At 47.0% G+C, this 15,487-nt stretch overlaps 1 protein-coding gene across 3 annotated transcripts in view; it reads left to right on the top strand.

Annotated features, from left to right (window-relative positions):
- Nucleotides 1-969: 969 nt before the first annotated feature.
- EMILIN2 (elastin microfibril interfacer 2) overlaps nucleotides 970-15,487 on the top strand; it is a 53,638-nt gene continuing 39,120 nt past the window's right edge. Inside the window, exons 1-2 of one of the 3 annotated variants that reach the window (XM_034642929.1) lie at nucleotides 970-1,612; nucleotides 2,132-2,254. In XM_034642929.1, coding sequence (XP_034498820.1) covers nucleotides 1,479-1,612; nucleotides 2,132-2,254 — 257 coding nt within the window. In that variant the 5' untranslated portion in view covers nucleotides 970-1,478. The remainder of the gene's footprint in view (nucleotides 1,613-2,131; nucleotides 2,255-15,487) is intronic. The other 2 variants (XM_034642930.1, XM_034642928.1) reach the window with 2 other exon arrangements.

Below are 15,487 nucleotides of genomic sequence, written 5' to 3'. Positions count from 1 at the left end.
GGGACGGCAGGGAAGTCACAAAGACACAGATTGGGTTACGCAAGACCATTTTTTGTCCCTTTCTGTGATTTTTCCCCTCCGGGTGGCTCTTCTGAAAGCTGGGATGACTTCAGCCCTTTTTGTGCCTGAGCTTCCATGAAGAAAGTTCATGGATGGACTATTTCCTTACATGGTATAATTTTCTGCTTGGCTCTTGTGAAGTTTCTACTTAGGGAATATCCTTTCTTCCATTCGCAAATCAAAAGGCCCAGCAACATTATCAAAGCCTATTGGAAATAAAGTGGACCAATGGCTTCATTTAGAGAACACAGCAAATGTTTACTGCCCACCTAACGATCCACAGCCAACAGCAACCTGTTTCCTGACACATACTGTAGTTATTTAAGCAGTCTGCAAATAACCTCCCTCTAATGTTCGTTAGGTGAAGCAGGTTGTTTCAAATACATCCATCCCCCAGCGTACAACACTTGGGCAGGGATTTTGTGTAACATTCTTCTGTGGAGTCGTTTGATCCCCAAAAGAAATTGGTAGAGATTAGTGTCACTCAAGAATAGGCGGAAAATAGGCAAGCAAGCAAAAAAAAGAACGTCTAGCAGTGTTTGAACGTTTTACCGTTGTGGTCTTTAATGTTGACAGAAAAGGTTGAGATTAGGACATCAGAAGCAGAGGCTGTGAGATTATCTTTCAAACTGTAGTGTAGCATTTATTAGCGTCTGATGCCGCGCTTGGGTTGCTGTTGTGGCGCGCAGGGCTGTCCCCCTGCTGCCCTGCACGTTGACTTGGAAACTGAAATGGATGCATGCGGCAGAGTTCAGAGAAGGGGACCCGCGTCCATATCCCCCTCGACTCCAAAGTCCAAATGTGGGGGAATGGCGACGTCCTGCCGGAGGAGGAAACCCGAGTCGAGTCCCTCCCAGGGACTGATAAAGACGTCCCTCACGCTCTCCGGGGAGCCGGCACCCGGGCACAACAGGCACGACGTGAGGACGGCCAGACTCGCCGGCTGCGGCCACATCCTCAAGGGGCCGGGGCGCGCCTGCTGGAAGGTGGGAGGAGGAGTTGCTGCGCTTCTGGGAAGAGACCAAAGGAATGAGTAATTGGAAATTCTGTAACTTAGACCCTTCTCCTAAACTCTTTAGCCCTTTCACCCCAAACCCCCTGCCGAGAGGCAAGGGCACCGGAGCCGCGGTGGAGAGAGAGTCACGTTTCGGAGAGGGAAGTGAAATAAAGAGGGCGGCACCCGGGGGGACCTGTGCGTCACTGAGGGACCGAGGAGAAGCGCGGGCGCGCGGGGTGGAAAAGAAGTGGGAGCGAGAAGCCGGAGGGGGCGGCCGCGGAGTGCGGGTGGGGGCGTCGCGAAGCTCCTGAGCCTCTCCTGCCTTCTCCGGCAGCGCCCCGTCCGCCCGCAGCCTCGCGGCGCCAGCCTAGACCCTCAGAGCTCCGGATCCTGCAGGCGGGGCGCGCCCGCCGCGCGCAGAATGTGGCAGCGGACACGGCTCCGGCCCCGCGCGTCCTGGCGCTGGGCGCTGGCGCTGCTGACCCTGGGCGGCGCAGGGCTGTGCCACGCCGGCCCGCAGCCCATGCACCCCGCGCGGCCAGGAGCCAGGAACAAGTAAGTGCGCGGTCCCTCTCCTCGTTCCCCGCACGGAGCCCTGGGCCCCCTGCCTACCCCTCCCCGACCCGCAGCCGGGTCCGCGACTGCCCTGCCACAGGCGATGAGCAGCAGCCGGTGGGACCCCTTGGGCTGCCCGGGCGGCGCCTCCTCCCGCGGGGCCGTGTGCTCTACGGCCGGCGCCAGGCGTCCGGGGTGATCTCGCCCGCCCTTCGAGCGGTGCTGCCTCCGGGGCCGCGGCGCGCAGGGAGTATCCCGCGGAGCAGGGCGTTCAGGAAAACACTCCCAAGAATTACTGAAGCCCCTGGGACCGTAGGCACTTTTCTTTTGCCGGCTAAAGGTGCGGGTTCCCCGAAGGCGCAGCCGCGCACCCTCCCGATGGCTGCTTTGTGGGGCTCCCGCCCCTGCAGAGCCGGAGGGCTCCATGACCCTCGCTCTATCGGCTTGCCCCCTCTCCCCCAGCCTCATTGTTCTCAGGGTTTACACTGTGGCTTCTCGCTCTCCCTCCCTCAACCCCAGGAACTGGTGCGCCTACATCGTGAACAAGAATGTGAGCTGCTCTGTGCTGGAGGGAAGTGAGAGTTTTATTCAGGCTCAGTACAACTGTGCCTGGAACCAGATGCCCTGTCCGTCCGCGCTGGTGTAAGTTCTTGAGCCCAGGAGCGGGCGGGGTGCGCCGGGGCCCGGGCGGTGGGCGGCGTCGGAGCGTTGGGCTCCAGCCCGTCCGTAAATCTCTTCCAGAGGGAGAGAAAACTCAGGAGTTGAGAAGTCTGAGCGCTGAGCGGGGTCCGAGGCACGCTGGGATCTTTTAGAGGCGTGTGTTGCCCGGAGTGAGCGTGGAGGATGCGCACGACTTGCGAGCTTGTGATCGCCGGGGCATAGGAGGGGTGAACGAAGCCCCCACCCCCACCTCTTTTTTTCTTTCAATTTTATTACTAACATAAGGCAGCTGGACCTAATTAGATCCATATTGTGTGTGCTGGGGCACACAGAAGATTCCAAAACGTATACTGCTCAAAACGTTGAAATGTAGGATTAGCTGAGAGGTTTGTTCTAGCCCGTGTCCTAAAATAGGCGCATTTTGTCCAAATGTCCCTATAAACCGGACTTCTTCCAGTGTTGTAGCTCTCTAAACTGAAGTCCCAGCAATAACTTGCTTGAAAGTGAGTCATTTTTTTCATGTTACATGTGGGGATTTCAGCTAAGAGGTTGTCAGGAGAAAATGATCATCTTTTTGATGAGAATTAATCTTTTTGCTTATAAAGATTTCATCATCTTAAAAAACAAAGAGGAAGCAATGCAGTAGAATACAAATTCCCTTAAATACATCACACACATTCGATTGTCTTCTGGCAAGCCTTTGTGTTTTTGTATAAGTTATCAGAGGATGAGCGATGTGAATCAATGGCTGTTGGGGAACACATGTGATGGTTGAAATTAATTGTTTTCCCCTAAGAATAAGTTGTTTGTCTTAGGGCACTGTTGTCATTACTGCAAAGAATAGCCAGTAGGCGGATCTGTCTTTGGCAAAGCAAAGGGACAGACTGAAACTGGACTCCAGGAAACCTTCTTCCAGAAGGCAGTAGATGAGCCTTCAGGCTTTGTGGGATGGAAGTGGTCTCTGGATCATTCCACTTGGGCTGCTGTGGGAACAGCGAAGGGATAATTTCTGTTAGGCCAACAGCAACAACCTAGAAGAGACCCCCCACTTTCGAATATACAAGAAACAGGCAGAAATAGAATCTCTCTGGGTTGGATTTGTTAGAGGGGGTGCAGTACTGCCATAGGTCCTGTATCTCGACTCTAGTTTGTAGTTTGTAGACCTCACAGTCCATGGCCCGCAGTGAAAGGAGAACCGAGTAAGATTTCTACATTGTGGCAGAGACACGAACTAAGTATTCAACACAATTTAAATGGATGTGCTTAAACTTAGAATTCTTACTCAGGAATATTTCATTTGTTTTACCCAAGAACTACATTTTGTGGTTTGCTGTATAACCTGAAGACTTGTGGCTACTCAGATGTATGAATTTTTCATTTGGGGAGGTCATGCTTTTCATTTTGAAGATGTTTCTTTTAAATTTTCTGAAATTATTTAGTGCTTGCGAAATTAAGGGGTGATTTAATTGTTGTATTTGACCAAAACTCAGTGAAACAGATTCCTTGTCGTCAGTGGGGAGCAAATCACCTCCAGGTCAGCAGGTTAATGAAAGGCAGTTGGAGCATATTTTGGCTACCCGGTGGGAAGGACAACAAAAATGGCTCTAGGAAATGGCAGATGTTTCTGTTGTTTTGTTAAATAGAAGCAAAATAAGGGACCTGGGTGTTTTCTTCAATAATAGCCACCTGAACGATTCAAGTGTGTTTTTACACGTTAGATACTGCATTGTAAGTGTGAAATAAAAAAAATAAGGGCAGACTGTTTTAACTGATCAAGCCGAAAAATTTGAAATTAACTTGTCAATTCAGACTTGACTTTTTTCTTTCTGTTTCTTTAGAGTTAGGAAAGGAGTGGTTTACCCTATTTTTTAACTATGAAATGTTTCCTAAATTTTGATGCTTGGTGGATGATGAAAGTCAAAGCCTCTTTATACTTAAAGAGAATGAGTGGCTGTTTAACATGGAATTTCCCAGGTGTTTCTGATGAATCCAGAAGCCCCAGTCACTTCTGTCAATTTACGGGGTTGTTGTTAGGTGAGGTCTTCATTGTTTGATCCCTAGAACCTGAGCCGTGTGGAAGTGAAGGTCCTTTGGAAACTCATCCTGCAGTTACTGAGGAATCCTTTTTCGGGTGGTGGAAGTGCTGCAGGGCTGGAGGTTGGCCAAGATGGTGGAGCTAGAATGCAGTTTGGCATGTGGGGCCCGCTGAGCGCCTGGAGTGGCAGGTGCGTGCCAGCAAGGCCTTGCGAGGACAGGGGCGGAGCAGAGTTTCTAGGGATGGTGGAGGGGAAGGAGGAAGAGGAACCAGGAGGGGGAGAGAGCAAAGCCAACTTCAAAAGAGGAAACTTCATCTTAGGGACCTCAGGAGGGGAGGTCCAAGGCTAAGGGGTCCAGTGAGGCGGGTGGCTTTAGCAAGCAGGAAGAATTTTCTTCTACAGAAAGGACGTGGCAGGCATTGCAGTTTATGTAAGATTAAGGGAATAGGCCGAGAGGAAACTCGGTGACACAGGCATCACATGTATTTCAAAGACTTCAGTAGAAAAAGGGAGTTGATAGTAGCCAAGCAGGTGAAGAACCACTTAAGGAGAAAACGCTGCATGTTCTGGGACGGAAGTGGAGAAGCCGAGGGAGATGCTGAATAGACTCCCAGACCTAGAGGGGAATCAGCTAGGAAACAAGAGGTTTTATGGGAAGTTCATAGAAATAAGTGGAGAACATCTGTGCCTGGTCATGTCACTGGGCACTGAGCCTCCGTGGGCTGTAGAGACCTAGCCCATGTGCTTTTCCAGAAGGTTTAGACTTTGCTCCATTTGCATATATGAAGAGACTTCGATTACACATTGCAAATTTGGGCATCGTTGTGTGAAACTAGGAGCAGAGAGGGGTTTTGTGTATGTGGGCATTTTGAGTCATTACTTTTCTGAAACTGTAAAGAAACTTCTGTGTGTCAGGAGCTGCTTTAGGGCTTTTTATTCCATGTATGAGGTTATTTAATTCTTGCAACAACCCTTCAGGATGAAAACCACAGTCCCCGTTTCGCCAATGAGGAAACAGACTAGGTGTTCCCTTTTTTTTTTTTTAATTTGTTTTGTTTTTTTTAAAAGATTTTTTAATTTATTTATGTGACAGACAGCCAGCTAGAGAGGGAACACAGCAGGGGAGTGAGAGAGGAAGAAACAGGCTCCCAGCGGAGGAGCCNAAAAGATTTTTTAATTTATTTATGTGACAGACAGCCAGCTAGAGAGGGAACACAGCAGGGGAGTGAGAGAGGAAGAAACAGGCTCCCAGCGGAGGAGCCTGATGTGGGACTCGATCCCAGAACGCCAGGATCATGCCCTGAGCCAAAGGCAGACGCTTAATGACTGCACTACCCAGGCGCCCCTAGGTGTTCCCTAACTTATCTATGATCACGTGACGGTAAGCGGCTGAGCTGCCCGCAAACCCAGGGCTCCTGGCCTTTGGCCCCGCAGCGATGGGGAGTAAATTTGTTCGTTTTAGTGTGTGCCTCTGGGGGATGGCACAGTACTCAACTATTGGGAACAATTACACTTTCTTTCATGGAAGCAACTCCCATGTAAAAGTGATTGAGAACTGTACGTATGCGTGTGCACTTAAATCTTTATTGTGGGTTATTTGCTATGATGCATTGGACTGTATCATTTTTCATACCGTCCACTATGCTATACAGTTTAATTTTCCCCCCATTTTATTGAGATTTACAGCACTGCATGAATTTAAGGTGTCCAGCAAAAGGACTTACATCTGTTGTCAAATGATTGCCACAGTATGTTAACTAATCTGTCATCTCATAGGGAAAAAAAAGGAAACATTTTTTCCTTGTGATGCAACCGTTAGGATCTACTCTCTTAACAGATCCAGCATCTATAGCAGTGTTAACCACACTCATGTTGTACATTACATCCCCAGGACATTGTTACGACTGGAAGTTGGCACCTTTGACCACCTTCATCCAGTTCCCTCTCACCCCACCCTTGCCTCTGTTAACCACAAATCTGATTTCTTTTTCTGTGCGTTTGTGTTTGTTTTTTTCTTTAGATTCCATGTGTAAGTGAGAATGTATACATACATACAATGTATGTATACACATATACGTACAGAATTTGTCTTTGACTTCACTTAGCATAATGCTTTCAAGCTCTATCCATGTCACATGGTAGGATTTTCCTTTTCTTCATGGCAGAATCATATTCCATTTTATGTATATACCTCAACTTCTTTATCCATTCATCAGCGGACAGGTTGTTTCCATGTCTTGACTCTTGTAGATAACGCTGCTGTGAACATGGGGTGCAGAGATCTGTTGAACACAGAGTTTTTGTTTCCTGTGCATATATACCAAGAAGTGAAATTGCTGGCTCATATGGTACTTCTATTTTTTTTTTTTTGAGGAACCCTCCACACTGTTTTCCATAGTGGTTGCACCAATTTACATTCCCACTCACAATGTACAAGAGTTCCCTTTTCTCCACATCCTTTGCAGCATTTATGGCTTGTCCTTTTGATGTCTTATTTTAATAAAGTATTCAGGGCCTGACGTGAGTGGGAGTACCTCCCTGGAGCACATTACTGTAATGAGAGGAGCCCGTTCATCACCTTACACCTTCAGAGCAGCTCCATGGGGCATTATCCCCGTTCTACAGAAGGTCATGTAGTTAGGAAGTAGCTGATCCTGGATGCAAATCCAGTCATATTTCCAAGCCTTAGACTCTTCCCCCTCCACACCGCATGGTCCCTTGCTGTCTGGACCCACACCCGAGGGTGTGTGTGTGTGATGCCTGCCATAGCGCATGCTGGGACACTGGCACCCCTGGTGAGATGGAAGGGAGGGGTGATGGTCTGCGGTTTCCTAGATCCCGCTCTACACGGGATGGTGGCGTGTGGGTGGACTGCTGGTAGGAGACAGGCTACCTTCCCCTTCTTGGACTGGGCATTGTTTCCTCTCATGCAGCATTCATGCTTTGGGGCACTGATTCCAGAGAGTCCATAACCTCCCACTCTGCTGCTTCAGTCCAGCTGACTGCTGTTAGTGTTTGAGGCATTTGGGGGAGTTCTGTGTGCGGAGCAGCTGCCCTGTAGGTGAGGACATCCGGGGATTTCCGATTGGAAGGCAGGATTATTTCCCTGTATTGGCTTTGCTCCCAGCTCAGGGCTGAGGCGCTCTGCAGGGTGGGGTTTCCTACTCTCTGTGCCCACAAACTGACTTGGGTTTATCAGCATCTACTCAACCCAGCTCCTGCCCCCTCTTGGGTGTGTTGCATCTGGGTGGAATTTTTCCAATGAGCACTTTAAAAGAATCTCATCAGTTGGGGGAGGAATTGGGTGGGACCAACTAGGGGAGCCTGTGCTGCTGTGATAACATAGGAGAAGAATTTGTGAATTTGTAGCAGGTGTGAATTCTAAGTGCTGAGTTCCAGAAGTCCTCTAATTCTCAGATTCCAAGGGGGAGCAGATGGTCATTCAGTTGGGAAAAAAAGTTGTTTATTAGAAAGCAATCTCAACCAGGAAAAGCTTTTTTTTTTTTTAATAACAACACTTAAGGCTGCAAAAATAATGAGGACTTACATCTTCTAGAGTAAATTCTGCAGTTTCTACATCTCCAGGAACAGAATTCCATTCAACTGGAAAACGTGCCTCTTGTATGTATAGCTTTGGGGGAACTGTTTTTCCTTCAGCTTTTAAACATCTTGCAATCAGTTGGCTTTTAAAAGCTTTGCTCCTTGGCTTTGAGGGTAATTTGAATCAACTGAGGGAGGCTGAGCTAGCGAGTGGGGGAGGAGAGAACACGTGCCTTGAGTGGCGGCGGTACTCAGACCCCGAGAGCCGCGTGCACTGTCCTCCCTTTTTCGGTTGGCCTGCCTTATCAGCTTTTAGGAGGTACATCAGTGTTGCTGCTCTAGAATCTTCTGATCTTCCCTTCAGTCTTCTTTGTACTTTTGTTCTTTCCCTCTTCTTAGGCTCCTGGTAGGTCAGATGCTCCTGGTAGAGTCCTTCCACGGTCATTAAGTTTTTCTCATCACGAGCTCAGCCAGATTAGTTAGGACAGGGATGGGGGGTCTTAGAAGTTTATGGTTATGGGCTACATTTTCCACCTTTCTTATCCCGGAGAAAAATTAATGGGATTCAAATAGAGCTTATGGTCTTAAGCTTATGGTCTTATTTGCTTAAGAAAAACAGTTGCTTCTCATTAAAACCCCTTTTGGTCCCATTATTTGGTCTTTCTCCACTGATCTATTCCTCTCTGTTGGCACTTGGTAAACGAACCAAAATTCTGAGGTAGCCAGGAAAGGGGACATAAATGGGAGCAAGTGTCCCCTGAGGTAGTCCCTCTAGGCTGCCTGATGTGGCCAATGTGCTCTGGAAGAGGAAATAGAAACCGTGGCTTCTGGTCTGACCTCTACCACCACCGAGCTGTGTGACTTCAGGCAAGTCCGCCAGCCTCTCTGAGGCACATTTTCCTCATCTCTACATTACTGGTGCGGTACCATAGCTGACAGAACTTTTAAAAGTGTGCTATCACGGGGGAGGGAGTAACTGGGTGATGGACATTAAGGAGGGCACGTGGTGTAATGAGCACTGGGTGTTTGTTACATGCAACTGATGAATCACTGGCCTCTACCTCAGAAACTGATAATACATTATATGTTAATTGAATTTAAATAAAAATTTAAAAAAATAATTCCATTTGGTAAAAAGAAAAGTGCACTATCATACTCATGTAGGGTACACTTAGCAGGAATGTCTCATGAACACTCCTTATTCTCATCGTTTCGAGTGTGGTTGCCTCTCAGGTGCGTGTATCGTTGAAGGCTTTGAATTTGAAGTTAATGCTACTGGACGTGTTAGAGAAAGCCTGCAGTGCCAAAAAATGGAATAGACTCCATAAACGAAGATAATAATTAAGTAAATGGAATGAATAAAATCAGCTCCAAACATGAAGTTAACTTAGAGATTGCTCTGGAAGCAGAGGCAGCCCTGGTTTCTCCGGGGAATGCACGTCAATGATTATGGTCGATTTCAAGCCTGTGTTCCAGGGCTGGTGGGCCCTGGCTGCAGGTGTGCGCGCCCGTGGTGGCTCAGTACGGGGCCAGCGGGACGTGCCAGGCTGCGGGAGCGCCGGTGAAGTCCGCCGTCCCCCGGTCACCACCGTACAGCCAGCCATCGCGCCGCTCTAACCCTTTGCCTTGAGGAAACAAGTCCTCTTCCTCGGGTTGATAATAGTGGGACGTTACTAACGTTGACTGAGTGTGAGTAGGTACGGGACAGGGCGGTTACCCAGTGTTGTACATACTGGTTTTTAAAACCTAAAGCTGACAGACTGTCACCCAAATGTTCTGACTTATTGCTGGTCCAAACAAACACTGACTTTTTTTTTTTTTTTTTTTACGACTCAACTGTTTCTGTCCTGGATAAACTGTTTTCTGGACTTAACAAAGAACCACTTGCTCAAATGATGCGAGCTTGACTTCTCATGAAGAACAGTTTTCCTGGACAGCTGGAGAGAGGAACATAGTAGTTGTCAGTGTGACAGCAGTTCCCACTGGAGGAAAGTAATGAAATGATTAAAATGAAACTCATCAAGAAGTTTTCTTCTTTCTTTCCTGTTTTATTATTTTTTATTTTTATTTTTTTTAAGATTTTATTTTACTTATGTGACAGAGAGACAGCCAGCGAGAGAGGGAACACAGCAGGGGAGAGGGAGAGGAAGAAGCAGGCTCCTAGCCGAGGAGCCTGATGTGGGACTCGATCCCGGAACGCCGGGATCACGCCCTGAGCTGAAGGCGGTCGCTTTAACGACTGCGCCACCCAGGCGCCCCTCTTTCCTGTTTTAAAGTGGTGATGTGTGCTGGACAAAAGTAGGGGCGGTTCAAACTAACCAAATCCCTGGTTTGAAAATGCTGTGGAAGCAAACTTTTCTGGGTGTGTTAGGACCCAGCTGTTCTTGCCCCGCCCCTCCCCCCCACTTTCCACTAAGAAAATATTAGATTAGGGAATACGCCTAAACATTATTCTCTGCAGCGTCAGCCTTTCGGGGCAGTGTATCTTACTAGGCATTTGCTTAAGAGACCAGTGGTTTAGGCGAAACCTTCTCACACTGGCCATTTCAATGAGAGGGAATTTGCTATAAGACCTCTCAACTTTTTCCTAACATTCTCCAACTTCATACACATTTGTGATTGTACAGGGTCTGCAGAATGGGCTTTATTCAGTTATCTTTTACAGAGATTTGCTCACACTCCATTATAAAACAAGGTTCTAGAAAGTTCCTTCTTCAAGTTGTTTCTCTACAGCTGCCCAGCAGGGATGCTGCTGCAGGATCATAGATTAAGGACCTAAATTTTTTTTTCCAAATTATAGTGGTGAAAATGCCACTTGTGTTTCTGCTGAGGTTTTCTATGTATCTTGAATTTTTTTATTTAAATGCAATTCGCCAACATATTAGTATTCATTAGTTTCAGGGGTAGAATTTAGTGATTCATCAGTTGCGTATAACATCCAGGGCTCATCACATCACGTGCCCTCCTTAATGCCCCTCACTCACCCAGTTACCTCACCCTCCACCTCCCTCCCCTCCAGCAACCCTCAGTTTGTTTCCTTTTGTTAAGAGTCTCTTATGGTTTGTCTCCCTCTCTGAAAACCGAGCCCCAAAGCTATGGCTGTGATTGCGACAGAACCCAGGGCGGGGTGAGTTTCACAATCCAGCGTTTGCGGGAGATCTTTTCACCATTAAAAGTGTCTCTCTGGCTTGTGTCGGTGTCAGTGCAAAGAGCTCTCCCGTGCCAGTGGAATGAGGCCTTGGGCAGGGAGGCAGAGTTGAGCCTTTCTGAATATTTTGAACTTTCCAGAATCTCGGGTCTGGCCAGCTGTCCTGACAGCGTTCGGGTCTGGTTCATGCGTCAGGGGTAGTGCGTTGGACATTCTTCAGCTGCTTTCAGCTGGGACAGCAGCTTTCCAGGATGACGGTGCCAGGTCAGGGCTCTGGCTCGGTCATCATCAATGAGGCACCCTCTTCCCATCCCAACACGGTGCATCATCTTCTGGCAACTCACAAGATATTTGGGAGTCCTTCTGTTGCATTATTGCAAAAACAGCTAACAAGATGTAACACAGAGTCCTTGCTCACTGATGGTGCAGGAGGGAAGGCAGAAACACCATCTATGGCTCATTTCTTGAACCAAATAGCACCCTCTAAACACTCCTTGTCAGAATTGTCACTGGGAAAATAATGATCCCAACGAGTAGTCACTCTTTGTCATATTTTCTTTCTTTTTTTTTTTTAAAGATTTTATTTATCTGAGAGAGAAAGAGCCTGAGTGGGAGAAGGGGCAGAGGGAGAGGGAGGGAGCCTGATGTGGGGCTTGATCCCAAGATGCTGGGATCATGACCTGAGCTGAAGGCAGGTGCTCAACCAACTGAGCCACCCAGGTAGGTGCCCCTTGTCATATTTTCAAAATGCCAATTTATGTTTTTGTGTGTGATTCTGCACAAAATGGCAATTTTGTTTGTTTTTTCAAAGTGGCAATTTGAAGGCAGTTAGAAAAAATTGTTTTGACTGTCTTCCTTAGTCAACGATCCATACCTTGTAAAGTACAAAAACAAATATTAGGTCTAACTTCCCAACAGATAAAGCAAATTGTTGTGTAAAGAACAATCTGATACATTTAAAAAAAAAAACCCAAAACTTTTGTTAAATCCTCATCTTGGAAAACTCTGAAAAAGACTGAATGATGTGGTTTTGGTTTCTACTTAACTGAGTTCTATTGTGTCTTCAAGACAAGACTATCTGGCACTCAATTTCCTAGTCCTGAAGAGATTTTATTTTATTTTATTTTATTTTATTTTTTAAAAGATTTTATTTATTTATTTGACAGAGAGACAGCCAGCGAGAGAGGGAACACAGGCAGGGGGAGTGGGAGAGGAAGAAGCAGGCTCATAGCGGAGGAGCCCGATGTGGGGCTCGATCCCAGAACGCCGGGATCACGCCCTGAGCCAAAGGCAGATGCTTAAGGACTGCACCACTCAGGCGCCCCAGTCCTGAAGAGATTTAAACACCCTAAGACAGAAATGCATGTGTGTGCGTGTGTATAAAATATATATATTATATACAACAGCTTTATCGAGGTCTAATCTGCATAAATCATACATATTTAAAGTGGTATAATTAAGTGCTTTGACATGTGTGTGCACCCATGAAGCCAACATTACGATCAAGATATTGAACATACCCATCACCTCCAAAACTTTCCTCACACCCCTTGCAAGCCTTTCCTCTGGTTTCTCCCCACATTCTCCGCAGGCAGCTGCTGATCTGCTTTCTATCACCATAGCTAAGTTTGCATTTTCTAGAGTTTAACGTGTAAATAGTCATAGAGTACGTACTCTTACATGAGCCTTTTCTCATCCATCATTTGGAGGAGCGTCCATGTCGTACTACGTCTCCATAGTTGATGACTGTGCCGCTGAGTAGGATTCCTTTGCACGCGCATGCCAGCACCTGCATATAGTTGTTTGTAGCTGAGGACTTGCGGCAAAACGGTGTGGAAAATCACTTGTATTGATAGTAGGGTTACTTCTCTGATTTTTCTGAAGACAAATTAGATGGTAACAGATGTATAACAGATGTAGGGCACTGGATAAAACCATAGCGGATGGAGTCAGAAAAACACATTTCACGTTTAGAGCCCTGAAAAATGTTGGATTGAGGCTACATCATTAGCTTAAGCCATTTCAAATTGGCAGAAAGCTCAGTGAGGTTAGAGAAGACTCATTTGGAGACCGTGGGTTACTCTGCTTCATTAAATATTTTTGTGGAAGTCCTCCGTCTGGCCCAGGGTTAGTCCCCATGGGGACACAGCAAGGAACCCGACCTCTCTCCTTCCCTCCGGAAATTCCCATCCAGTCAATGAATGAGACACAGACAGAGCTATGGTAGAAATGAGGATTGTAGTACAGAAGTACAAGTGGCCGAGGACGTTGGGAGGTGGAAGGAACGACTTCGGCCAGGCGGAGTCTAAGAACCTGCTTGCAGGTGGTGACATCTTAGCAGGGCTTTGAAGGGTGGCCCCAGTTGCGTATGTGCAGATTTGAGAGGACACCAGCGTAAAACAGGAAGACGTGGGCTATAGTCTAGAGGTGGGAAGCGAAGAGGCATCTGTGAGGAAGTGTGAAACCGTGTCTGGAAGGCTGCCGCCTCCTGAAGGCTGTGGGAAGGCTTTGCTCCGGGCAGCTCTCCCTGGCGTGTAGATGGCCACCTTCCTGCCAGTGTCTCCCGTCCTTTCTCTCTGTGTGTCTCTGTGCCCCATTGGATTAGGGCCATCCCGATGGCCTCATTTTAACTTGATTACCTCCGTAAAGACCCTATCTTTAAATCAGGTCACATTCTGAGGTACTGAGTAGGGGGTGAGGACTCCATATCTTTTTTGGAGGGACACAGTTCAACCCATAACAACCAGTGTTGGGAGGTTGGGCTGTATCATTTAGGCAAAGGTGAGTCATGGAAGGTTTTGTTTTGTTTTGTTTAAGAAAGAGATAGAGAATGAGTTGGGGGGAGGGGCAGAAGGCAAGGGAGAAGCAGACTCCACACTGAGAAGGGAGCCAGACATGGGGCTCGATCCCAGGACCCCGGGCATCATGACCTGAGCCAATGGCAGACGCCCAACTGACTGAGCCACCCTAGTGCCCCCATGGAAGGTTTTTGATTTGGGACACCATTGGAACTTCGCTTCCAAATGCTAATCAGGCAATGTGTGCAAACAGATCTGAGAGGGGGGGGTGGTGGAGGGGGCCCTGTGGGGAGACTGGCCACAGTCCATCCAGAACCTGTGGTGGGGGAAGCCGACCTGGCCATGCAGAGGATGAGAAGCAGCAGCCCAGTCGAATGGCCAGGTGGCCTCTCCTCTGTGCGGGTTGAGGATACATGAAGAGCTGTCACGGGGTGATCTGTGTAGTGTGTTGTCAAGGGTATTGATAAAAAGGACCACGTGTGTGAAGAAAGGCTCGTTAGTTCAAGGACTGTCGTTTGAAGTTTATGGCAGGATTGCCTTTATCCACTGGACAATCACTTCATTATTCATCACCCTCTGTCAAGAACCAACTATAATTCTTCATATGGGCAATTGAGACCATTATTGTGGAAGGAACTCGTATTTTAGTCTTGTTGCAAATTTTTTGCCTTACGATAAATTTATATATGCCCGCATGCGTACAACACACGGAGTGTAAGCGTATAATTTATATAAGGCTTTATAGTTTCACAGTTTTCACAGCTATTGTCAAATTTTATTCTTGCAATATCTGAGAGGTAAAAGGGGGGCAAATACTAAAATGCCAATTTATTTAAGTTTTAATTGAATTCTAGTTAGTTATATAGTGTAAATATGGGTTTTAGGAGTAGAATTTAGTGATACATCACTTACATACAACACCCAGTGCTCACCATAACAAGTGCCCTTCTTAATACCCATCACCCAGCTAGCCCATCCACCACCCCACCTCTATCCATCAACCCTCAGTTTGTTTTCCATAGTTAAGAGTCTCTTATGGTTTGCCTCCCTCGCTCTTTTTTTCCCCTTCCCCGATGTTCATCTGTTTTGTTTCTTAAATTCCATGTATGAGTGAAATCCTGTGGTATTTGTCTCTCTTTGACTTGCTTATTTCACTTGGCGTAATATACTCTAGCTTCATCCATGTCATTGCAAAGAGCAAAGAGTTCATTCTTTTTGATGACCGAGTAATATTCCATTGTATGTATATACCACATCTTCTTTATCCATTTACCAGTTGATGGACATTTGTGCTCTTTCCACAGTTTGGCTATTGTGGACATCGCCGCTATAAACATTGGGTTGCAGGTGCCCCTTCGAATCAGTATTTTTGTATCCTCTGGGTAAATACCTAGTAATGCAATCGCTAGGTCATACGGTATCTCTATTTTCAACTTTTTGAGGAACCTCCATACTGTTTTCCAGAGTGGGTGCACCAGTTAGCATTCCAATCAACAGTACAAAGGGGTTCCTCTTTCTCTGCATCCTTGCCAACATCTGTTGTTTCCTGTGTTGTTAATTTTAGCCATTCTGACAGGTGTGAGGTGATATCTCATTGTGGTTTTGATTTGTATTTCCCTGATGATGAGTGATGCTGAGCATCTTTTCATGTGTATGTTGGCCATCTGGATGTCTTCTTTGGAAAAATGTTGAT

This window comes from Ailuropoda melanoleuca, chromosome 14, assembly GCF_002007445.2.
Source record: "Ailuropoda melanoleuca isolate Jingjing chromosome 14, ASM200744v2, whole genome shotgun sequence".
NCBI classification, from domain to species: domain Eukaryota; kingdom Metazoa; phylum Chordata; class Mammalia; order Carnivora; family Ursidae; genus Ailuropoda; species Ailuropoda melanoleuca.
This window is presented reverse-complemented; position numbering and strand designations above follow the sequence as displayed.